The sequence below is a fragment of the Diadema antillarum genome, unplaced genomic scaffold, assembly GCF_040938485.1.
Source record: "Diadema antillarum isolate AM-2024a unplaced genomic scaffold, OU_Dant_1.0 seq00001133_RagTag, whole genome shotgun sequence".
NCBI classification, from domain to species: Eukaryota; Metazoa; Echinodermata; class Echinoidea; order Diadematoida; family Diadematidae; genus Diadema; species Diadema antillarum.
In genome coordinates, this window is record NW_027271945.1 from 519,608 (window position 1) to 546,631 (window position 27,024).

Below are 27,024 nucleotides of genomic sequence, written 5' to 3' on the forward strand. Positions count from 1 at the left end.
TAGTGCAGGCAAGAACTTTTGCATGCATTTTAATTTTGCGAATCTTGGCTTTCGTGAAATTTGTAAAATCAAATTGCATGCGAAGATTCTTGGTTTAGGAGTAACATTAAAGACTAGAAATGTCGCTATGGCGACTGATGCCTCCGCCATAATGCATGATTCTCCCAGTAGGCATATAGTACAATGTCTTCACAATGTGTGATCCATGACAGTTTCACATAACTGGCAAAATATTGATATGACAGGTTTGTCAGAAATGACTTGAATGTTCACTTTCCTTGAAGTGGGTTTGCTATAATTGTCGAAGAGTGCAGGTACACATATTTGGGGAATTGAGAATTTTAACTTGAATTCTGACGGACCCTTTTATAAGTTTATGCATTAAAGGACAAGTTCACCTTCATAAACATAAGGATTGAGAGAATGTAGCAATATTAGTAGAACACATCATTGAAAGTTTGAGGAAAATCAGACAATCCGTTCAAAAGTTATGAATTTTTGAAGTTTTTGTGCAGTAACCGCTGGATGAGAAGACTACTCCAGTGTATGAATAACTTAGATGTCACATGCGTACAACAATATAAGGAAAATATAAAGAGAATTTCACAAAATGCCATCTTTTGAAAAAAGTACACATTCCCCTGACTCGTTACCGACAAATGTTATGGGTAATATCATTCCCCCTGCCTTTAGAAAGAGGCAAGTCAAGAGCTCTTTTATTATGCGAAAAAAGTGAAAATATGTTGAATTTTCTTTTACATTTTCATTATACTGTTGTACGCATATGACTCACAAGCTGTAGTAGTCTCCTCATCCAGTGGTTCCAACACAAAAATTTTAAAAATTCATAACTTTTGCATCGATTGTCCAATTTTCCTCAAACTTTCACTGATGTGTTCTACTAATATTGTTGCATTCTCTCAATCCTTATTTTTATGAAGGTGAACTTGTCCTTTAAGTAATTTCCAAGGTATGAAGAAAGAGTGTAATTACAGTACAATATATATATACATATATATATATATATATATATATTTTTTTTTTTTGGGGGGGGGGGGCATTGAAACCTGGCCTTTGACCCTTAACCTTTGACCTTTGACATTCTGGCTGGAAATTTCCTGGAGAATCTCCATTAGGTAATGCATGTATTTATTATTAAGTTTGAAAACTAATAATGCAAGCATTTCATATACAGCTGTACTAGTGCATGAGGGAAATAGTAGAATATTGAGGAGTTGACCTTGACATTTGACCCCATGACTATTGACCTATGACCCCTAAATTCCCTAGATAATCTCTGCCAGTCAGTTCATGCGTATGTACCAAGTTCCATGAAGATACATCGAACCACTTGTGAGAAAAGTGATATTACAACATTTTCACCTAACCTTTGACCTTTTGACCTTTGACCTTATGACATGAAACTCTCTCTGGAGAATCTTTACGCAGTAGTACATGTCTACACCAGGTTTCAAGAAAATACCTTAGGGCATTTTGACCTTTAACCTCTTGCCGATGTCACTAAAATCTACTCAACTAATTGTCCCATCATACATCATCCTTGGACCAAGTTTGGTGAAAGCTGCTTCATCCAGTTTTGAGTTATCACGTAAACAGACAAATTTCAGGATTTGACCTAGATCTTTGACCTTTGACCTCAGTCCGATTTCACTAAAAAACTAATCAAGTAAGTGTCCCATCATACATCATCCTCCGACAAAGTTTAGTGAAATTTGCTCGATCCAGTCTTGAGTTATCGCGTAAACGGATACAATTTCATGATTTAACCTTGACCTTTGACCTTTGGCGGATTTCACCCAAAATCTAATCAACTAATTGCCCCATCATACTTTATACTTGGACCAAGTTTGGTAGAATTGAAGTCAATATTACTCAAGTTATCGCGTAAACGAAAGCGGACGGACGTACGGACGGACGTACAGACGTACGTACGGACGGACGGACAACCCGAAAACATAATGCCTCCGGCACCACTTCGTGGTGGAGGCATAAAAATGCGCAAAAGGCAGAGTAATACTTCAATGAAGATGTCTACTGGACTACATGGTGCGCATTTCAAGCCATAAAATTAGGCACCTGCACAATTCACATAGATGCATACACAAATAATTACGCAGTACCCGCTGTATGCTATAAGGATTAGAACCAACACTTGCTGTCGGGAAAAAGCTAAGTGGACTGGTGGAGATGACGCCTGACCGCAGATCAGGAGGTCGTAGATTCGAATCCTGCTCATGTATGTACGCCCATGATTTTTTTATCATGGCTACTTCTAAAACACTGATCAATTCAGTGCTTATTTACAGTTGTACGTCGATGTATGGCAATTTGCCAATCAGTTGCAATGAAAAACATCTCAACAGAAGAATTTCATGAATTTGAAACACACACATACACAAGATAACAGTGGAGTGTGTATCAAAATCAGGTCTGATTATGATTTGATAATAAAACTTTGTAAGCAAAAATATTATAACAAAACTAAGCAAAATCTGAGAATGCGCAGAAAAGTTCTGATGACGTTCAATTTCTCCACAGTGCTGACAATATGCAAAATTGGAACAACTTTTGGTTTTAGTTATTGTCTTTTTCTAGTTTAAGTGTTTGCATGTATTCATACCCCAAATCAAATATGGTAAAATGTAAACCACTGTACACAACTTTAAGATTCATAACATGCAAATGACCCTACAATGCTGAAAAAGAAGAAGAAATAATCAAATCCTGAGCTCACATACCTCATTGATGTAGAGACTGACATGGTCTCCTATGGCAAGATTCTCCACTGAGGTTCCAAGATGTAGAACATAGCCACCATGGGATTGCACATTGGACACAGTGAACACCAGCTCCTGTTAGACATGGGACAAAATATCTGTAGATTACAGTATACAAATGACGTGCAGGTCCGAGTGCGTCAGTCGGAATTGTGTGCATAAGGTAACTATGGAATGCTTAATCCTCCTGGAGAAGCCGAGTGGGTTTAGGCTAAATTCCATAGTTACCGCATACACACGCATGAAGACATGTGCATCATTTGTATCATAGAATTGGGACAATTTTCTTGCCAGAAATCAATTTCTCAATCATGACGTACAGACAACCCAAAAACATAATGCCTCCAGCACCCTTTGGGTGAAGGCATAAAAAAGATCATTTATTTGGACAAAGAATTGATACCGCAAACCAAATACAACAGATCCATAGGACTACTGGTACATATGAAAGAACACATCAAGCACTTTATGACATAAAGAAATGTGTGTATTCCATTTACATGCTGAATTTGTTAAAATATAGTTGGTCGGCTGAGTTACCTCATCGTCAGCTGACATGAAGCACCCCTCATCCCACTCTTGACCGCCCTGCTCGGCGTAGAAGGACGTTCGGTCAAGGATGATGCCGCACACCTCCCCACTGCTCACCCTCTCCACGAAACCATCAGCAGTCTTCAGGGCAAGGATGTGGGCGTGGATGTGTGGAAAGACTGTGAGCAGAGAGAGTGAATATTTCTAAAGGCCCGGTCACACTGCCCAAAAGTTGCGTAAACGCATGAATCACGTAAGAAATTTGAGCCTTACGCGATACATGCGCGATTTGCGCATTTCATGAGTTTGTCTGACGTGGAACCTTCGTAGTTGTCCGCCGACGTGCGCTGGATCGGCGCTTTACAGGTTTTGAGCAGTTAAAAACTTGGCTTCGCGTAAAAGTTTACCCAGTATTGCGCTGTTTTACGTAATTTTTGCGTAATTTGTGTAGTTCTTACGCGAACAATGCGCGAAATATATGTGGAATATCAGTGATCATTCGCGAAAATGTTGCCGCTATCGCATTCATGGGCGAATCATGCGCGATTCATACGCAGTTCATTAGTGATAATGCGCAGATTATGCTTGGTTTTCCGTGGACCTCAGTCGTCGCGCACAACCACGAATTCGCCCTGTTTGGGGCCTTTGCGTGCCTATGCGCTGAAAGTGTGTGGTTTGATAGTGATTTTTGCGTGATCTCTCTGTAGTTCTTGTGCAATTCATCGATGATTTTTCATCGTGTAAATCAGCGAAAATTCTCGACGGACAAGCACGCACAACCAAATTTCTTGCGTGATTCATGGGTTTACGCGACTTTTGGGCAGTGTGACCGGGCCTTAAGACAAGAGGGATGTTTCACAAAGATGTACTTATATCTAAGTTTGCCTCAGATTGCTCTCAAGTTACAGATGGCCACCAGTGCCCACATGAAATTGGAAACCATCCTGAATCAGAAATGGTACGAGTGTCCTGGCACAAGGGCATTATAAGCAAGACACCATCCCTAAAACAAGTCCAACTTAATTCAAATTAAGTCTTTGTAAAACAGCCCCAACCCCCCTCCCCAACCCCCAGTAAAGTCAGGCTTTTCCCTAAACACAATCATTGTCTTATCTGCCATGCAAAGGCTTCTCACTACAGGGTGAGTCAGGAAAAATGCTTTAATACACTCACAACATTACCATTTACCTTAAAAAATCAACCATAAACAAAAGGTTATCATACATGTTCTGAAAGACTGTTTTATCTCAAATCATTTGGTATCATTCTTATGTGATACAACTTCATGCAAGGATAAACAGGAGACGTTGATGTAGAGAGTGCAAACATGTAAGTCACACACACACACACATACACACCAGGAACACCCACACTAATATACATACACAACATATACTCTTACAATCACATCACATAACAGGTAAAACATTCTTTCGGAATAAAAGAGGCAATCACTGTTTATTCTCTTTCACTGTCTTGTTTTAAGACATTGCATGACTACATAATGTTTGTGGTTATCTGTTTGAAACCAAATCATCATTATGAAATGAACATCTCTGTACAATTGCACATTTCCCACTTAATATAAAATGGAATTTAAATTCAATCATAATGCCGTGAAGAAAGTTTGGCGCACTCCAAACGAAACAATGAGAACAGAGAGATACACAGAGAGAAAGAGAAAGGGGGAGACAATCAGAAAAACATAATGACAGACAGACAGACATAGACACATACACACGCCCACACACACACAGAAGACAAAGACAGGAAGAAAGAAAGTTATCTCGTGACATCTCCACCAGTGGTGTACACAGTGCAACTCACCATATCTGCCATGCTCCTTGTGATGGTAGTTGTACTTGTAGGTGTCATCCGTGGCCCGCACGGACGCCGTCTGCAGGTGACCGAGGTCACTGGTGTCAAGGGATATCTCTCCAGAGACTTGAATATTCTTGACACCACCTCTTGACGTAATCTTCCACCAGAAACACCAACAAAATGCGAAATTAAGTACTGTATAATAACAGCAATATGTCATCAAAGAAATTGATGATACAGATAAAGATACATTGTATACATGTACATATACATGATACAGAAATACAGAAAGATAGAAAAATAATACTGATCCTTCCACCTGGCAAGAAGGATACATCAAAGCTAAACATGCTAGAAAAGTTCAACATTGCTCATTACATGCTAGGTACGGTAATACTGCTTAGAAAGTTGTGAGTTATTAGGGACAGGGGCATGGGGTAAGGGAAATACCTGCAACTATTCTACATGGAAATCTACTGGAAGAGAAACAAGTTGCACTACATATCACTGACTTGCATTGAATGGTAAGTGTTTCATACAATACTGTATACGCCATATATTTAGCGAGTCTAAATTTTCGCGAATCGGGACTTCCCAACGATTTCGCAAGTGGTTAAATTCACGATTGTGGAGTACTGTACTGAACGGAGAAATGTATACGTGTGCATTCATATCGGGATCAGAGTAATTATTTTTGCGTGTCTTTAATTTCGCGAATAGCACCTGAATCGCGAAATTCGCGAAAATAAAAACCTCGTTAAATATTCGGCGTATACAGTAGCACACAGGAAACTTTCGTCTCACCTCCCTAGACTTCAGCCGACATTCCTCAAAGCCGTCCAGGTCGACAGTGAGCCCATGCTCATTGGCAATCAAGGTGGTGAGATCTACTGGAAAGCCATAGGCATCGTACATTCTCCATGCAATGTCACCTGTTAAAAATATTCCACAAATGTGACTGATTACCTCATGTTGGAAAGGAGCTCAAAACGTAGGCATAAAGAAGCCCACATTTCTTTTCCTGGCTACAATTTAAGAAACATACGTATACTACTTGCATTTGAGAAAAAAAAAGTTTATAATGTATACCAAAATCTTTATCCTAATGACAAATTTGCTTTGAGTATACACAGCAAAATAGATGGAAATATGAGCCAACTATTCCATCGTTGAGCAACAGAAATATATTGAACATTGGTCAATGGTATTATATTCGATTTAATCGAAAGAGCTCATTCTGAATTTCCTAAAACACCATGTGCACAGTATTTGTCATCTAGCTTTGTAAAGAAACAGATAAAAATACAAAAACAAAGAAACCCAGGATATCTTTGCAACTGATCTTGTTCTGAGGAAATCCATCTTTGTTTGTTTGTTTTGTTTTTTTTTTGCATTTTAAAGTCGAATGTGTAAATATCAAGTCTTGATATGCATAAAGCAGAAAGGGAGACACAACATGACAGTCACCTGACCAAATCTTCTACGATGCTAACCTGTGCCATACATTCGTATCAGTAATCTTACGCTTTTTCTACTACTGGTAAACATTTCAGCGATCAGTTAATATCTCTCCTTAACAGATTTCATTCCAGGTAACTCTCTCATGGAGGTAAATGATCCTTGTAGGCAGAGGAAGGCAGGATATGACGGGAAGAGGTTTGGTTTACAGTGAAAGAAATAGAATGCGCTCTACCTGGCAGAATTTGGCTTGAGTTGAGAGTGGTCAGGGCTTTCTTGAGATACTTCTCGCCCTTCCTGAGAGTTGATAGAAATTGCTGCTCTTCCTTGTCGAGGAGGTCGCTGATATACTGCGGGTTCTCCTCCAACTCGGGATATGTGTTCCCCTGCAAATGATTCATGGATTGAAATCAACTTTATAAAAAAACTGCAAACTGAAAAAAAATATTTTTGCAATGCTCACACAGCTGCTGAAGAAGAAATGGCTGGATTTACCATTGATAATATCAAATGATTTAGGCCTGTAAATGCACTTGCTATGATAATTTTGCGTGAGTTTTTAACTGTTTAATCTCCCCCCCAAAAATTGTAATGCATGTCTGAACCCTCATGGGATGCATTTTAAAGGAAAAATAAGAGATATTACATATTTTCTCAATTAAAACATAACCTTCCCATATTCCTAACTCTGAGATTTCAGCTTTGATTACTGTGTTACTATCCATAACTACAGACTTTCAAGAAGGGGCTATGTGAGAAGGGGAAGTGGTTAAACATACCTACGACACACAGGCAGAAATAACCTATTGAGTACCATGAGTGCTTAAGATATATTAGTCCATGACAGTGATGGTGTGTGCCCAAGCTAGGTCTATTCATATGTACTTATCCATTTATGTCAGATCCACCAGATTTGATTGATTGATTGACTGAGCTATACCTCATCCTTTCATTTACTGATTACGCCATATACATGTATCTAGCGAGTCTAAATTTCCGAGAATCAGGACTTCCTGACGATTTCGCGAGTGGTGAAATTCGTGATCATGGAGTACAGTACTTGCTTGTCACTTTCATATTGGGATTAGAGTCAATATTTTCTTGATTTTACGTGAGGACTAAAAAAAGGTGAAAGTCAAGTCAATCTTGAGTTTTTAATATTTTCTGATAGTGCTATTCTTCTTCTACATATTTCCTAAGTTTGGGATCGTGAAATGAATGGGAAAGTATGTTTTCAGCAGTTTTTCTACAACCTTTTTTTTTGTAAAGTAGTGAGATCAGATGTGTCTTACAGGCCCCTTTTCATTTCTTGAAAATCCTTTGCACACTCTTCATTTTCAACTCTAATAACCTTCGAAAGAATAATGCTACTGCTTTGAAAGTTAGCATTAAGCAAGGACAGAATGTGTTAATAGAGCATGATCAATATCAGCTTAATCTGATAATCCCTTCATTGTTGTTGCTCCAGTGGTTAACATCCTGTTTTTTGTCCCATTCATGGCACAGCTAGCATGGTTTCGTAAAGATTAAGCGCTTGAATAGACCCCGTACTTCAGAGCCTCTTTTCTCAGTTCACACTTTCCCAGCGTGTGTGCTTTCTTTCCAATATTTAGATAGGTTAGAAGAGTCCACTCAAATTGAGTTATACATCATTTTAAAGCTTAGAGTCTGTTCTTTCAGAATCTGCCCTTAACTTAAAATCCACATCAGGCGACTTTTTGTTGGTTTTGTGATGCAGGGTCACAAATTGTCACTAAGATCAATTGAGTTGAACTTGGGAATGACTTTAGAGCGCAGTGAAACAGCCTGGTGAAACAGGAAGTAAAGTTCAGTATCTATGTTTGTGCATTCGTGTGAGTGTGGGTATATAATGCGATAGAAGAAACCGTTCTGAACATGGTGTGTACCATGGAAATGGTTGGTACATCAGGTTTCTCTTTTCTCACCAGTGATTGCACTACAAGAGGGACAAGGCTGCCCAGCGTGCCGGGCTTCGCCTTCAGCTTCTCAGTGGCGTACCGCACTGCCCTTCGAATGACCCTCTTGATCACATAGCTAAACCAGGGAAAGGAACAAGAATGACAAGAAATAAAAGGGTTAGGTAAATGGAACAATATTTGACAAGGAAATAGTTGTGGCAAATGTTCAGGAATGGTGTATCTGTCAGGTACTAAAGTATAGCCAAAACAGAGTCCTTGCTTGGTGATACAATTGAACTTTCTGCAAATCTCCTTGCATTGCTTGATGAAAGGCAAGAATAGTCTCATTGGTAGAAAGACAACTTTAATGTGTTTACAACGTACCCCTACACTACTACTGCTGATAGAAACGTTCATACTTGACAACTTATCTGCCAGACGAGCATTCATTGATAAAATGCCACACAGTAAAAGTGGAATTTTTTTTCACGCTTGGATAGATAAGATAAATCTTGTATAGTTCCAATTTCATGGTCAGTCACAACAAATGAGTGAGCATTTCATACAGCCCACCAGTCCTAAGGTGGCTAAAGGCTTTGGCAGCACATACTATGGTTAATGATAACTGGTCTGCATTACATCAGCAAAGTAATTTATGCTACATGACTACCAAATGTGACGAAAACTACAAATACTAATGTAGTGCATCCCTTATTACCTTAAAATATACCTACCATGAATTAAAGAATATGAAATAGTATCACATATATCAAGCATCAATTTTCACACATTGATATTCTTATTGCACCAATTTCGTGTTGTGTGGAATGCATCGAAATTTCCATCAGTGGAAAATTTCTAGTTTTACAGCAAATCAAATAGTTGTACTCACTGACCCGCGTTTCTGAGAGTCTGGCCGGCAACCATCGGCTATGGCAACGGTCAGCATCCTGACATGGTCAGCCACGGCCCTATATGCTGTGTCCACGTGGTCAGAGTCCTTCTCGCCTACAAAGCCTTGGTAAGGCCGTACTGGACATTGCTGCATCACGACACCAAGGAGAATACATAGAGAAAAAAAAAAAAAAAGAAAAGGTTGAAGCAAGACCATACATAAGACAGTCCACAGAGTACATCTCATCAAAACAAAAGCCTTAGACAGAGTTGACCTTTCCTCCTGATCAAGCAGCTCTTCTGATAAAAAGGTGGAATAATTAGCAATGTAAGCAACATCACACAGAAATCAGTACATGGGACTGAACCTTGCATCAACCTCTTATATACGACTATGAAAACATGTCAGTCATTTAGAGTACTGTTACATGAAAGTATACTGAATATCCCTCATACAGGATTCCTGCCAAGTTTGATCAAAATCTATTGACCTGTTTTCAAGAACATGACAACTGAGAAATAATCGAAGAAATAAGATAATTTGGGGCAATAGCCCTGCCATAAGTGCAACCCCCCCAGCTCCCCCCCCCTCAGCCCCCCCCCCCCCCTCAGCCCCCCCCCCCCCCCCCCCCCCCCCATAAGTCACCACTACTTGTACAAACTATGATCCCCTCTCCCCCATTGATGATTCCTGCCAAGTTTGGTCAAAATCCAACCCCTGCCTTTAAAAAAAAAAAAAAAAATGATATTAAATGTGAAAAAAGCTTTCAGCTTGAGTGTAACAATAAAACAGTCACAGAGACTCCAACTCTCCCGCGTTCGATGGGAGATCTCCCGCCGAAAACCCATTTTCACAAAATCTCCTGTTCTCCCGCTTGAGATTAAATTTCTCCCGCCCTGGCTCTGTGTCTCCCGCATGTATGGTTTTGTAGATGCCAGTTAGTTTCATATGTATGTATGAATAGCATCTGCATATGATATATGAAATAAAGTTTTATTAAGCCAAAAATATAAGATCTAAATCATTGAATTACTTACTTAGTGCCATCGTATGTTGAGAAATAAGCCTGAGATAGCACGAGAGAGCATCTAGCACCCTATTGACCCAAGGGACTTTGCGCTTCACGCACATTAAGTTGGAGTCTCCAATTTGCTAGGGGTTCAGGTGGGAGAATCTGCAGATCAGAAGATGCTTGGGGTTGGAGTCTCTGCAGTCAGTTAAATACCTACCTCTTCCAGCTTTTGTATGAGTGGCCTAAAGAGGTCTGTGTCATAGTTGGACTCCACTCCTTGCATGATAGACACCAGTCTCTCCAGTCCCATTCCTGTGTCCACATGGTGCTTCGGAAGACCATGCAGGCTACCAGTCTCATCTCTGAAGTCAAGGTGATCGGACAAAAGGAAATGCACACACAAGAAAACAAAGAAACATATTATGCCTGACAGACAGGAACAAAGACAAAAACAAAATCACAACATCCCAAAGACATCTATAACCTTGCAGCATCGACAAACACCTTCTCACTTAACTCCCCCCCCCCAAAAAAAAAAAAAAAATTCTAAAGACTCTGATCTTGCAACAATCTTAATTAAGAAGTTTTATCTTCCAGAAATCTACTCTTCCAGCATACTGTAAAAGTGGATATTTTTGCACTTGGCTGGGTAAGAAGAGTTTTGCGCATGTTTTTAATTCCACGGAATCAAGACATCAGCTACTGGAACATATGACAAGCAAAAATATTTGCCTGCTATTATTTTCGCGCCAGTTTCTGGTTGTGCAAAATGAGCGAAAATTTTCACTTTTACAGTAATTAAGAAAATATTCTCTATGTTCATCTTGATCAGAAAAGCAAGTATATTAAAAACAGAGCAGTCTACCATTCCTCTAACTTTCTTCAAAAGTTTGCAGCTGTAGTCATACAAAGTAACCAACTAACAGGTGTTAAGCTACTTGCTCTTCAAAACTTTGGTAGGCTTTAGCATATGATGATTATTTATCGTGATTATTCATACCCTTATTTCTTAAAGCTGTGAAGTGGAGCTTTGTGTTGGAGATCAGGAAAAGTTTTTGGAGGTGGAAATGCAAAATCTGTCTTCTCTGTGACAAAACACCCGAGCAAGCACAATCACGATAATTATCGCAGGTTCACTTCAGCCTAAAGAAAAATGGCAAATGACTTGTTATGACTGAGGAGTGTGTTTGTGTGTGTGTGTGTATGGGGGGAGGGGGCAATTGGTGAATTTAAGAAGTAGAGGATTTTCTATGACTCCATTTACGGAAAGAAGCCCTTCTGCACAGGTTAATCATCATCATGTCTTGGATTCTACTCCACCTGTAGAACTGCATGAAGACCAAGTTCCAGATTTCCACCACATCCGGATTGTCCTGGTTGACGAGGTGTCCTGCATCCCTGTTGCCACGGCGATCAAAATGAATCTCTGAACATGGTCCGCAGGGTCCGACAGCACCCATCTCCCAGAAGTTGTCTGTAAGGCCAAATGGGAGAACTCTCTCCTTTGGGACACTGTATTGGAAAACAGATCCAAGATGGAGGCAAATTCAGTCATTGTTTCAAAGTACTTTTGGGCAAAAGAAACTGTCAGTGCATTACTTACATCATGTAACACATCTCACACAAGTTTTCACTAATCAATGCTGCAATATTGTGCACACGAGTCATAGCCTATATCGTTGTATAGATATGCCCTTAACTAAAAATCCATATCTGGCGACTTTTTGTTGGTTTTGTGGTGCAGGTCACATAATTATGTGATCCTGCACCACAAAACCAACAAAAGTTGCCAGACATAGATTTTTAAAGGGCAGGTTCTGAAAGACATTAAGCTTAAAAATGATGTATAATTTGACTAAACATTGGAAAGGAAGCAAACACTCTGGAAAAGTTTGTGCTGAGAAAAGGAGCTCTGAAGTATAGGGTCTACTCAAGCATTAAATCTTACAAGGCTGTGCTCTGTGCAATGACTGGGACAAAAAACAGGATGTAAGACTTGATAGCAACAACAATAAAGGGATTATCAGATTAAGCTGTAATTGCCCAAGCTCTATTAACACATTCTATCAATGACTATTACCAACTTTCAAAGCAGTAGCATCATCCTTTTTAAAGCTATTGGAGTTAGAAGTGAAGGGTGTGTAAAGGGTTTCTAAGACATGAAAAGGTGCCTCTATTAAAAACATACTGTACCTCCTAATCATACTATACTTGCCCTAGAAAACTGCTAAAAACACAATTTCCCATTTGATTTATAATCCTAAGTACATTTGGCATACTGTGTATGTGTTAGTTATTAAAGGACAAGTTCACCTTCGTAGACATGTGGGTTGAGTGAATGCAGCAATATTAGTGGAACACATCAATGAGAGTTTGAGGAAAATCGGACAATCCGTTCAAAAGTTATGAACTTTTGAAGTTTCTGCTCAGTCATGGCTGGATGAGAAGACTACTATAGCTTGTGATGTCATATGAGTACAACTATGTAAAGAAAGTATAAAGAAAATTCAAGATATTCTCACTTTTCTCACATAATAAAAGAACACTCGACTTCTCTTTTTCAGAAGTCAGGGGGAATAACATTACCCCTAACATAAGTCAGTAACAAGTCAAGGAAATGTGCACTTTATTCAAAGTCAAGTTTTGTGAAATTCTCTTTTTATTTTCCTTATATCGTTGTACGCATGTGACATCATACACTGTAGTAGTCTTCTTCCCCAGCAGTGATTGCACAGATATTTTAAAGATTCATAACTTTTGAACGGATTGTCGGATTTCCCCCAAACTTTCACTCATGTGTTCTACTAAACATTGTTGCCTTCACTCAATCCACATGTATATGAAGGTGGACTTGTCCTTTAAGAAAAGCTTCATCTGACTGTCATTACCACTATTTACATCGATGATCACCATCGTTACCATCACAACCATCACCATCACCATCATCACGACCACCATTACCAGAGGCATCATAAACATCATCCTCACCCAAGTTCGAGCCATATTTCCCTCGTTTCCATGTCGATTGGCACCTGCAGCTGCCCGTCTCCCTGGAAGTAGGTGAAGTAGAGATTCTCCACGGGCAAGCCGTACACGTTGGTGAGAAGGTCCATGGCCATGGTGCATGCTTCCTTCTGCAAAGGGCAGAAAGGATAAATGTAAACGTCATCACAACAGTGTTCAAAGGTCAGCCTCTATCAAACTCACATGATTGCCAACAGAGCTGGACTGGTCAAACTTAGACACCTCTTCTCTATTACCTTTCCCTGGGAATTCTCCCCAAACCATATTTTGATGACCATAAGTTAGTGATATGAATTTTTCTCATGAACTTTATTTCTTCTGCCCCCTCATGATTATGAAAATAAGAAATTGGATTCAAGAGCTTCAGGGAAAGGCAAAAGTGTTTACATGTACAAGTAAGTAAACATTCTAACAAAAAAAGAAACACCCAAAATTGCAAATTTGCAATGTGTTTGAGCATTACAGCCACATACACATGTGACTTGATCTGTAAGAGTTGAACAGGTACAGATATAGGTAAAAGATACATTCTGTGTACAATATGAGGTACTACCAATGCATAATTGCCTTCCAGGCAGCCCTGTTTCAGATGAAATTGTGGGATGGTTCAGTAGCAAAGTTGGATCTGGTCTAGGCAGCATCTTGCTCGCCGAACCAGTGAGCGACCAGTGTGACCAAGAGGAGTTGGGGCAAGGAAGCACCTCGAGTGGTAGAGCTTGCCAACCAATCAACCCAGGTCACGTCTTTCACCCAGTGGTATTTTTGAAGGTTTCTTAGCTCATCATTGTGTGATGTGGACACTGCAGCATTGCAGAGATGACCCATGACTTTCATGGATGCAAATTTGTCAAATTGAAAATCTGTTAACTCTTTTTATGCCAAATCCAAACCAAGGAAAAGAGCACTTATAAATGAAATGCATACATCGATTGCATTGCATCATGTGGACATAGACGCAAGCTCCACATCCCAAAGCAACAATGCTACGGAGTTATTCCACAGTGCATCTGGGACAGGGCTAGGCTCTACAACAGCACTTTGCGTATTGGCAATATCCCAAATTGCTCAGCAGTGTCATTGAAGTAAAGGGGTGAAGTAGGCCTACTGAGAGGACAAGTTTTGCATCAGCTGCCCACCTTGAAGAAGTCGCCAAAGGACCAGTTGCCGAGCATCTCAAAGAAAGTGTGGTGGGTGTGGTCTTTACCCACGTCGTCGAGGTCATTGTGTTTGCCCCCGACTCGGATACACTTTTGGCTGTTGACCACACGGCGGTAGCAGTTCTGGACCATGTCTGGATGAATAGTGCCCTGGAAAATATCTTTGAACTGAAAGAGAGATAATGATGTTCATGAAATGCTTCTGTCGAGTTGTTTTTATAGCAACTGATTAACAAATTGCCCTACATCGACGTAAGTAAGCACTGAATTGATCAGTGTTTTAATAGTAGCCATGACAAAACAAATCTTGGGCACACCCAGGCAGAATTTGAACCTACAACCTCCTGATCTGTGGACGAGCATCTTATCCACTAGATCCAACTCAATGAAAGAATTTCATGAATTTGACTAATATGCAGTACCCAGTGCAAACTACTTTAGAACCTGCACTGGCTGTCCGGCAGGAGTTCGGTGGTCTAGTGGATAAGATGCCTGTCCGGAGATCAGGAGGTCAAAGGTTCAAATCCTTCCCTAGTATGTATGCCCATGATTTAATGTCTACTACTAAAACACTGACCTATTCAGTGCTTATTTATGTCGACGTAGGGCAATTCGTTAATCAGTTGCAAGAGATCATGAGATTTGAACCCAAAACAAAACACACAAAAAAAAAGCAAACACAAATTTGATTTTCATCTCTGACTGCATGGATTATCCAAGGGGTAATATAATCTTTGCTGTACCACTGCTTGTGTAGAGGTAGTGAGACGACTGAATGAAAGACTACACTCCATATTTCAATGTTGAATATAGTGTGGAATAAATATTCTGATCCATAAATGGCAAATTTCTGTATGCCTGACTACAAACAATCTTTGACACAGGCTTGTGATAAATAGTACAAACATCATACACTGTATGAAGTGTACAATGCCATCTACACCATCCATCATCTAAAGGGTTGTAGCATTTTAAATGAATCATGGAGAAATTGCAAAGTAATGGACGAGTGTGTCAATTTCACTATAACTACAACACTTAGCATCACGTATGGATTATAATACAGAATACCGGTATATAAAATACTATGATATCAAAATATAGATCAGTCAAGCCTTTTGTCTTTGTAAATCTTTATGACTACCAGTATCACTGTCATTATCTTTGCTGATCTATGATAGATCAGGGTACTACATAAGCGCTTGCCCAACTGCCTGGGGCAAGTGAAAATCAAAGTCAGGGAAGTGTTTTGGAACAATGAGAAAAAATGCTTGCCCAAATTGGGCAAGCAAAATGTTTGGAAGCCACACCTTTTTTTCTCCTTTTCCTCCTTCAAACCCATGAAGTCAACCATACAGAAGCCCAAAGATGACGACTGTTTAGTGATACAAAACACTTCAAATTTCAGCAACTTTCCAACATTTGCATGAAGAAGTCCCAAGGCAATGCAACACCAACACTTGATCAAACCAACTTTTTACTCCAATGTGTTTAAGCATGTGCTAAACCAATATGTGCTGTTCATTCAAACGATTGTGTTTTATCAAGCTCTTAACTTACAAGTGATTTGAACTATATCATTTTCTTATATCTTTGGACTTTCTTTTTGGGCAAGTAAAATCATGCTCGGACAAGTGTTCTGCAACAATTTGAAAATCTTCTTGCCCGACCAGGCAAATGGTTTAAAACAGTTATGTAACACCCTACAGATGATCACACCTTATTGTATCTTTACCTGATTCATGCCAGCATTTGTGAAGAGGAGCGTTGGGTCTCCATGAGGTACCACTGAAGATGACGGTACAAAAACGTGGTCGTTCGGTCCCTGGAAATAATCCAGAAACGTTTTCCTCACTTGGCTCGATGTCAGTGCCTCCGCACTCTGACTCGGCCGCCACCGGCTTTGGAAAGTCTTGGTGCTGGTGTACAAGTTGGACGTGCGGCGCTTCCATTTGTCGCGTGCGTTGTGCCCCGAGACGTGTGCCGCTGATATCGACGATGGCGCGCAGTCGGTGCTGGAGTGTCTGGCTGCTCGTAATATGGACAGCCGCTTCGTCCGAGACATCCGTGGAGAGACGTGCCGAGTCCAGGACATTTTGAATCAATCCACTTTGATGGGATGGTGGAAAGAGCTTGGGTTTACAAGGGACTGTATCAGCTGTATAGGAGATGACCCATAGAGGACTTGTGAAGGAAAAAGAGATGAAAACGTGATAATGGGGTTTAGAATAAAACTAACTCAATTAACACAAGTTCTTTAAAGGGACTGTACAGTACTGGTTGAGGTGGGGATTCATGTTTTGAACATTCTTAAGTGAGATAATGAGAAACCTCTTATGAAATATGAAAGAGCATGTAATTTTAAGAAGGATTCGACGTTTATTTGATGAAAATTGGTTTTCAAATGGCTGAGATACATTGTATCCAAAAAAGTGATAATAATAAAAGGCGACAGGCCACAACTTTATTAGGATCTCTTTGTTTCACCTTGTTTTTGGATATCTCAGCCATTTGAAAACTGATTTTCATCAAATAAACTTTTGATACCCCTTAAAATTGCATGCTCTTTGACATCTCATAGAGTGGTTTTTGAATATCTCGCAAAACGTTAAAAGCTAAATCCTCATCTCCACCAGAACTGTATACACCCTTTAATGAAAGACCTTCATGAAGTTTGCTTTAAGTAGCATCTGAAACTACATGTAAAACCCAGTAGATTATGGAACTGTCAACACATTATGATTAATTTCATGTTTTTCTCAACAGATGCAAACTGCCCTGTTAAAAAATTCAAATAAACCATACACGCCAAAGTAGTGGCAGCGACTTTTTACCTGTACAATGTCAATGAGTACCTGTATATGGCAAGGTATTACCAGACGCGTGCTATCTCTGCGAAATAATGAGATTCTACCATTTACGATGGGACTTCACACAAATATCTTTTAATAGCCTTTTTTTACTATTAAAATCAAACTATTGTGTGGAAATTGCCGAAATGCGACGAAAAAAAATGTAAAAATGCTAAGAGTAAAGAAATTCACATCTTACCACACATTTTATAGATGAAGATGTACAAATTGTAAGACTTATCACAAGAGATTACAACATACAAATGTAAATTGTTCGAAATGTACGCGATTGGCCTTTTACCGTAAACTACAAAATTTGAGCCCCACTTGCATTTTACTCTTTGTCGTCTGCTTGTACAAATGTGTAATTTACATTGAATCATGACTCCCGAGTATAAATTGTGATTCTGGAGCATGAATAAGATGTGAGAGACATTGCTGATGGGAATTGATGAATTTTGCACTGTGCAATAAGATAACTTTTTGTGGAGGGGTTAACTTGAAGTCAAATTTTTCAATCAGAGAAAGTAATGCCACATGATTTTTTAAAATTCATTATTTTCAGGACTTTGTAAATATATTAAAATAATTTTTGCTCGAATTTTCATCCTCTAACGATGATATTCAGAACAACAAAAAATAAGTGTCCAGTAGCTGTGTAGGCCCTATTGTGTAAAAGTCAGTGTCTAGACTCCTATGGCTATATAGACTCTATGTAGATCTAGATTTATCCACACCCCAAAAAGAGATGAAAGAGCGTGCGCACAAAATACAAGTGCATCCAGAAACACCACACCACAAACCCTCGCCACACATAAGTTTCTAAACAGGCCTTTGATAAGAAGCACCGTAGAAGTACCGGTAAATAAAAGCAGAAGTTAGAACTAACTGTTAACCTTAACGGTTACAGAACGATGCAAGCCCTGTTGGACTTAGCCCTGATCGCTTGGCATCCGAACACAACCCACACAAATTTTAGAAATAGGCCAATCAAGAGTAAGACACTGGCCTGGGCTGGCTGGCCTGGCTGGGGGCTAGCTTGGAGTACCCTAATTGCGACCAGCCCCAACGCGCATTAACTGTGTAACGTTACAAGGAGCGTCCCGCCCCGGGGTAAGGAGTACCCATGCCATGGCTCAATACACCAATCACTGTGGTGCGCTGTGCCCAACTAACGAGTTTCACACTTCACTGGGACACTGAATCACATGCAACACACCATTGGCATTAGCAATATCTGAGTAACAAGTAACGTTACACGACTCAATATTTCAATAGCCACAACACCCCATTGACTATTGAGCCTCAAATGTTCTGGGCATTCACTGTCTTGTGTTTTGTGTGTGTTAGTGTTAGGCCTACATTTCATTAGTCATTACACTACGGGCAATGCAATGCCAAATGGGGATGCCTACCCTGGCCCTTCAGCCCAGGCCGGCTTCACTCGTCGCGTCGAGCTCATTCGAGCACAGCAGATCCAGGCCTAACAGTTATTGATGTGGCTCAGCGTTATCATGCATGCAACAACGCAAACATATCCTAACAGAAGATCAGAGGGCTCCGATCAGAGCCATCACTTATTCCATCACTTATTAAACTTACCCTGAGTCTCCTCAACGCATTTTAGCAGCATGCATGCAACGCAGATCTCGGCGGGTCCGGCAGGTCGGTAGTTCTGGCTACAAACTGTACAACAGTAGCTCGCTAAGCCGTCGTAAACTGTTGCTTGAACCAAAGATCCTACCTACGTAGGATCGGCGGTCGCATTGGCCGTGAGCGAGCCGATCCCGAGCGATGCGATCGCGATAAATATATGGCAGCAAACAAGCCAGCTGCAAAAGCTGCGTGAGCTAGCTCAAACAGCGCCCCCTCTAGGCAATGAGTAATACTGTTTTCAACATTAGATCCTGGGGATCCAAAGAGGGGCATAATGCCTCAAAACATCGATGTTTTGCTCCATTCGAGGCTTACTTCTGACCTCTAAAGGTAAGAGATGCGTATGTTTGAGGTGAAAGTAGCTACCCACGTGCTCATGGCTCTCTTATTAATGTATTACCAGAGTATTCCAATTGTTGTACTCCAACGAAAGTATGAGAAGTTGTGATTATTTTGTGTCAGTGTACAGTCTACTGAGTTGTCTGGCTCTGCTGTTGCAGGTCACTTTATGCTAGTGAGCATGCAAAGCAAGGGAGTGTATGGTAGCTGTATCGTTGCTGCATCCACAAGCTGTGAGGTGCTGTTCTGGGTGTGGGACTGTAACTGAAGTGCTAGTATATATGTGTGATGATTGGTATGATGTGAAATGTGTGTCTATGCACAGATTTCTACAGATTTCTATCCAGTGCTAATGCAGTTAATGAATTATAGGTGAATGTCCCATTTTTACGTTTGGTGCTAGAAGTAGTGAGCGGTTAGAACTGAGACAGTGCTGCATGCTGTATGCACAGCACAAAAACTAAATCAAGAAATGTAACAGTAACACGTTAGACATCAATCTACGTTAATGTTATGCGTAAAGCTTATCAGCAGTCAGTATTCAGCAGGGTGGTCCACAACTTGAAATTTTAGCATGTTGCAAGCTCAGAATCTGAGAATATTGCAGAAATTGAATATGCGCGGAGCGCACACGATGAGTACGTAGTACGCAATATTTTGCTGCTTATCTCTCTTTGTGCTGCTTACATTCAATGTTCTCTCTCATGTTTTGCACACAAATATCTAAAGTACCTGGTAGTTTGATGTTTCTTATGTTATGCACATGTTTTGCACATTTTTGAATACTTTTACTTTGAGCTTGTTGCAAATTCTTAAGGATGTTGCATAGCATGTTGCTGGCTTTTTAGGATGTTGCACAAGAATTTTAGCATGTTGCAGCGACATGCTAAAACCCCTCGTGGACCACCCTGATTCAGTCGCCTACCGGAATTCGGTCACTTATCACTAAGTATAATCACAATCTATTGAATTGTCACAACACACCCAAATCACATTTCACATACGACTAGATTCTAACCCTACTGTACTGGCACTGTTGTTCACAACAGGAAAGTCCCATAGTCATCTCGAAAAATCTGTCCAAAATCCCAAATTTTGCCACAAAAAAATGCACAATTGACGCAACTTTTCCCAAGCATTACAAGTCCAGTGTTAAGAATCAGGGTTGCCGAAAAAGCACTTAAAATAGAGAAATATATTGTATACCATTCTCTTGTGAGATTTTTCATTTATCTTAGGCTCAGACTTCAGACTGTGATGGTATCCACAAAAATGCAAAAGAAAACAAAATCCCTTTACGTCCTGATGCAGTGACTATTAAAATGTTCAGAGGGGTTGAATGCAAGTGCTGCCTACCCACAATTTTGGTCACCAACAGGTGGCGCAACGTCCCCGATGCAACTTTGCGCCAACAAGGTATGGCGCGGTGCATTTTTCAGCGGCCTTTTATGCGTATTGACATTGAACGCGCATATCGTCTAACCAAATTGTGATCGCATTGACAGGATTGTGGTTGGTTATCATAGCAATATATTTTGGGATTTTCTAAAATTCTAAGATGTATTTAACAAAATCAAAATTGAGATAAAAGAAGTTTGATATATTTAACATACAGTACATTATTGCAGATGATTTTGTATGTAGGCCTAAAATGAGTAAAAAAAGAATATTGCAGAAAAGCTTACATGCAAACTTGTAGCTGACTGAATCCTGGAAGTTTTACCCTACATTGTACATGTACATATCTCCATTTTTGTCATGCATCGCTTCCATCAGACATTTTATCTACTTTCCTCGCAGGATTCAATGTAGACCTTACCATTGTTTCTGTTGTTCTCTGCAAAAGAAGTAGTCGATGGTCACATTTTGGATGGCATTATGGTTGAATTATGGGTGCCTTGCTTTATGCTAAAACTGTATTTTGCCTCAAGAATTTGGAGTGGACATGGTTTGAGAAAGTGAAGTTGTTTTTTTTTTGGCTAAAAATCAATGACTATGTTGTGTATTTAGATTCAAGTTCTATGGCAGTGCTAGGGTACAAGTGAAGCACACTGTTTGGCATAATATTCATAACAGTATTCATGGACATGGTTTAAGAAAATGAAGGTTATTTTTTTTTTTGTGGCTAAAAATCAATGAAGTCCTATGTTGTGTATTTAGATTCAAGTTCTATGGCAGTGCTAGGGTACAAGTGAAGCACACTGGCATCATATTCATATTAAACAGTGACACCATTGATAATTTCCTTCATTATATCAGTGGATTTTAGGTGGCCAGCCTTTAAAAAATGATGTGGATGTGCATCTGCCTGCAGTAGGTAGTGTCGGTACTGATATTTAGTGTTGTCTGCTAAGTAGAGATGCACAATGTTGCTTTAAGTTTGCTATAATTTCCCTTGCCTTGGATGACCAGTCAAGCACAAAACCCCTTGATTTGGGTTTATAGGATCATTCCTTCTCAAGTTTGCAGTAATGTTAGCACCACCATAAAAGTAAAAGGACATCCATGTTTTACTGCAATTGGTATTCATCAATCAATATTACAGAAACAAAAGATGAAGAAAAAGATTAAGAATGAACTTGAACACGGAGGACATGGACATGACCCTTTCTTTTTCAATTATGTCATAAGATAACGGGTTGTATAATTTATCACACTATCTAAGAGAATAGTACCCCCTTTCATTGTTATGACAATCCTGTATACTCATTGAGCCCCATACACTGTAGTTGCAATGAAGAAACACCACAACTAGGCATATCTTAAAAATTCCCCCCTCACAGAACATGGATGCAGCTTCGGAGAGCCTGGCTCTGGCTCCGCCCACCGACTACAGTGACACCAGAGCAGGAGGATACATCGCCGGGAGCTACCCCCCAGGGCAACAGCAGCAGCAGCAGCAGCAGCAGCAGCCATGGAAAGAAGAACCCGAAGTGGTGGACGGTCAGGAGAACGGCAAGTACGACTACACGAACCTGGAAGTGAAGGAAGAAGTCAGCGAGGAGGAGGAGGAAGAGGAGGACTTGGAAGCCGTAGCGGAAGGGGATGGCACCGGTGATGTTGAGGCAGAGGAGAGGGATGAGAATCGGGGATACGGGAGGAGTGACGAGGAGGAAGAAGAAGAGGAGAACTACAGCTCATCGGGTGCGTCACGTTCGTCTGATAATGAACAGGCGGACGGAGATGATGAAGAGGATGCCCATTCTGAGAGAGAGGTGAGAGATTTTAGACAAATATGTGACCCTGCATCACAAAACCAACAAAAAGTCACCAGACATGGATTTGTAGTAGGAAAGGGCAGATTCTGAAAGAGCAGACTCTGAGCTTTAAAATGATGTATAACTCAATTCAAATGGACTCCCCTAACCTACCTACTGGAAAGAAAGCACACACTCTGAAAAATTGTGAACTGAGGAAAGAGGCTCTGAAGTACAGGGTCTATTCAAGCACTTAATAATAATCTTTCACCAAACCGCGCGAGCTGTGCAATGAAAGGGACAAAACACAGGATGTCAACCACAGGAGCAATGACAATGAAGGGATTATCAGATTAAGCTGAAATTGAGCATGCTCTATTAACACATTCTGTCCATGATTAATGCCAACTTTCAAAGCAGTAGCATTATCCTTTCAAAAGTTATTAGACTTGAAAGTGAAGAGTGTACAAAGGATTTCAAAAAATGAAAAGGGGCCTCTAATACATACCTGATCATTCTACTCTCCCCTAAAAAGGGGTCGTAGAAAAACTGCGGAAAACACACTTTCCCATTTGTGGTTATGATCCGAAACCAAAGAATAATGTAGATGAAAAATAGCTCTTTCAGATAATATGAAAAACTCAAGGCTGACTTGCTTGACCCATTTCACCTACTTTGAGTCCTCACGTAAATCAAGGGGTGTGACTTTTTGTTTGTTTTGTGATGCACGGTCACATAGAAATTTATGTGAAAACAAAACGAAACAAAACTAGAGAAGCCCTCTGAGAGCGCAGACCCTCCGCCAAGCAGCTCATTTTCACCACTGATCTTGTTCTTCCTTAGAGATCAGTGATTTCCACCCGTAATGTACAATGTAGGTATTCATGCTGAAAGTTGCCCAATTTCCCAATATAGAAGCCTTTTGTTACATCATCAACCCTCAGCTGCGAGGCGTGCCTTGTCCTAGCAGAAACTAGAGTGAAGTCCGCGTATGAAAACCTCAAAAATACGCAGCGTGAACTCCCAAGTTTATTGACCCTACCTGCCATCACTATGGAAAATTCTTCATAAAATCAATAAAAATTTCTGGATCACTACCAAAATTTGATCATTTCTTCCTTGTCTCATTCTCAAGCATTCCTGCAAGTTTCATCCAAATCCGTTCACAACTTTTTGAGTGATTTTGTGCACAGACAAACAAACCAATAAACAAACAAAGAAACCAACAGTAATGGAAACATAACCTCCTCTCTTGGTGGAGGTAACAATGCAAAAATCTGAAATCCGAAGCAAGAAATTCAGCCTGATATCATGCATTCTGTAATGGTAGTCTTTTACAGAACAGCAACAAATAGATGTAGTTTCTGTTAGGTTTGTGACAGGTGATTATAGGAGACCTATTTAAATGGTGATTACTGTTAGTCCAGGCTAGGCTCCATAGAAAGTGCACCTAACCTTGTTTTTTGATATATACAATGTTTTTTGATGGTTTCTTGTCAATTCGAGGGTGCTGATTCCAAATCCGATTGATGCCACTCGCGTAACCTTGAGCATTTTCGGCAAAACGCAAAATCCAAAATGGCCGCCAGATATGCTAATTTGGCCATGATAATCCCAGTTATGTCAATTTTATGACAAATTATTCCATCAAAGTTTTTTTTAAATTCTTGTTCCTTGAGTAATTCTACTTGCACATACAAGAAATTTTTCATTTGAAGGGGTACATTTAGTATTTTAAGCTTATTTTCAATTCAAAATGGCCGCCACTCCTATACTCATGTACTATATGAATGGCAAAAAGTATGCATAGAAACAGAAGACGAATTTTCAGTCACATACCTACGCTTTTATCAAGTTTTGCATGTGCAATACAAATCTGATGAGTGCCACTAGCAAAACAAGCAAGCAAACAAGGAAACAAACTGAAAGTTTATTGTCTTTAGGCTTATTATATTCTTTTTAATACAAAACTTCAAAATGGATGCCACTCATAAACCCCTGCACAATATGAACGGCAGAGCGTGTGAAATATTTTTTTTTTTCTGTCACTCAGGTACTCTGTTTACCAATTTGTGTGCTGATTATAAATCAGAAGGTTGTTACTAACAAAGGCTGTTTTATTTTTTGATGCAAACATCCAAATTTTCTACCTCAATCTGAATTTTTCCCTATAGGTATTTGGAAAAATCCACCAAAACTTGAATTGACGCCAAGATCAAGTTCGTTTATCAGGAATTATTAGACATGAACATTTGATACTTACTTGCCTTGAGATGTTCAACGTCAAAATATTCATTCTGATTTACTGAATTAAAATGCTGAATCCTAGATGATGACAAAAATGAAATTTCCAATTAACTGCCCTGTTCTACATTATCTAAAAGCGATATTATACAAATTTTTCAGTCCCCTCATCCGAGAAAGAACATGAGGCAGGGGAAAGTGGAAAAAGGGACCACCTCACTTCCTGTTGTCAAATCTCTGAAATGAAAACAATGCCCCAAAATTTTTAATGTTAACCCAGATGAATTATATATGGTCGATGAATTTTACCACCGTTTTTTTCGGAGTGAATGTGTTTGAGTATAGGCCTATGATGTCGAGGGAGACTCTGAGATCTGTACAGTGCTGCCTCATTCTGAAAGCAGTGTTCGAACAACTTCACACTGCTTGTCTTTAATCTTCAGCATCTGCAGATTCAGGATTGCTCTCGGTAACCAGACCAGCTGTGTTAGGACTCTGAATGATGGCCTCCTTAATGGTGGCTGCAAACTAACTCCACTAGAGGTCTTTTTAACGTATGTGGTGACATTACATTCACTTCACGTAGGAAGTTTGCAGATGATCTTGCCTTTACGTCTCATAGAAAGTCCTTGGATGACATGAGCCGAGTACTGACCCATCTCAAGACAATAGTGGAGTACTTCATCTTCTGGAGACTTTGCCCCAACCTTTATTAGATTATCATCAGACCCATGCCTTCCATCTTAGTAACCATCTTGCCAACGCTATGTTCAAGGTAGCCCTCTCTGGCAAGCCTTCCAAGCATAGACTGAGGAAGTCCACCCTCCTTCACTGGCACTCGATCACTCTCCCTCACACTGGAAGGAAAGGATGGCCAGTGTAACCAGTGCCATCAACGCATACCCTGACCTTCCAAACACGATAGCATGGGGGGGGGGGGGGGGGGCATTTCATGAAGCGTTTTGTCTGACAAATTTGTCTGACAAATTTGCTCTCAGCCAATCAGATGCAAGGATTTAATAGCTTATAACAGTTTGTCAAAAAGAAAAGATCTGACAAAACACTTCATGAAATGCCCCCTTGAACAACCTGCCATCAATGCGCCTGAAATCCCACAAGCCTAGATTTCCCTACTGTAACTTGAAAGCTTTGACCCCAAAACAGATTGGGGCAGGTGCTGGTCTGATGTCATCTCTGATACCACCCAAGTTACCTACAACACTGTCTCTGGCCTGGCAACAAAGCCACAGGGCTTCAACGGGTGGTGATCAAGCAAGTCTTCATGTTTTCATCCTGTTTCTATGACAAGTAATCGCCCTCTGACCCCTGAGGAAGTGCTGAACACCACCAGTTGTGGTTGCAATTAAAACAATTGCAGGACTAATACGCATCTTTAGCCTGAGAATTCTGCAAATTTGGGGCTAATGTCGCCTGCTGCTAAACATACAATTAAAGGGTTCTTTAAAGACAATAAAAATAACAGTTTTAGTTTTAAGACAAGACTGAATGAGATCATGATTTCAAAGTTTATGTTATCAACACTTGGGAACTGTGAGAGAACTAAAAGAGGTATCTCACATTGCTCCTTGGTTGATGTTTAATGAACAGTTTGTACGGTATTGCATTAGGACAGTTCCGTTTATACCTTCAACAGTTTTTATTGTTTTAATTCAAGAAGAAAATCAGGTTTGCTCGATAATATCAAGGCGGCACTTCTAAATTAAATCATATCAAAATGATGGAGGTTATGATCCATTTCGAACTCGCCTCAGGACTGCTCCCCCCCCCCCCCCCCCCCAACTCCTTGCTGGAAAAAAAAAATCTACAATGTAAAGGGTTTTTAGTTGTGTCATGTCCGACGTGTTTTTGTCTGCAACCATGTATCTCTGCACTTACTGTATAGGATTTTTCTGTACTGTTGATTTTAGGGGGATGCATATATTACAAGCTTTCTAGCTTCCCCTCCATTTTCAACATTATTTGATAAATACTATGTATCTAGGCTCCTTAATATATTGTGTTAGTATTACATTTTTTTACTCAACCGGCATGTAGAATATGATGGCATATTGATTCCTTGCGAGACGTTTACTGAACTTATATTGTTAAGACTTTTGTTGA

At 40.0% G+C, this 27,024-nt stretch overlaps 2 protein-coding genes across 2 annotated transcripts in view; one reads left to right on the forward strand and one right to left on the reverse strand.

The window, feature by feature from the left end:
* LOC139744068 (alanine--tRNA ligase, cytoplasmic-like) overlaps positions 1-16,759 on the reverse strand; it is a 30,722-nt gene extending 13,963 nt beyond the window's left edge. The window contains exons 1-12 of the mRNA XM_071654522.1: positions 16,351-16,759; positions 14,595-14,783; positions 13,423-13,568; positions 11,755-11,946; positions 10,652-10,796; positions 9,424-9,569; positions 8,555-8,663; positions 6,844-6,994; positions 5,955-6,082; positions 5,157-5,307; positions 3,339-3,508; positions 2,760-2,873 (exon numbers count right to left, since the gene is read on the reverse strand). Coding sequence (XP_071510623.1) covers positions 2,760-2,873; positions 3,339-3,508; positions 5,157-5,307; positions 5,955-6,082; positions 6,844-6,994; positions 8,555-8,663; positions 9,424-9,569; positions 10,652-10,796; positions 11,755-11,946; positions 13,423-13,568; positions 14,595-14,783; positions 16,351-16,710 — 2,001 coding nt within the window. The 5' untranslated portion in view covers positions 16,711-16,759. The remainder of the gene's footprint in view (positions 1-2,759; positions 2,874-3,338; positions 3,509-5,156; positions 5,308-5,954; positions 6,083-6,843; positions 6,995-8,554; positions 8,664-9,423; positions 9,570-10,651; positions 10,797-11,754; positions 11,947-13,422; positions 13,569-14,594; positions 14,784-16,350) is intronic.
* Positions 16,760-19,359: 2,600 nt separating this feature from the next.
* LOC139744057 (uncharacterized) overlaps positions 19,360-27,024 on the forward strand; it is a 32,372-nt gene continuing 24,707 nt past the window's right edge. Inside the window, exons 1-2 of the mRNA XM_071654513.1 lie at positions 19,360-19,453; positions 22,246-22,677. Of these exons, the coding sequence (XP_071510614.1) occupies positions 22,249-22,677 (429 nt within the window). The 5' untranslated portion in view covers positions 19,360-19,453; positions 22,246-22,248. The remainder of the gene's footprint in view (positions 19,454-22,245; positions 22,678-27,024) is intronic.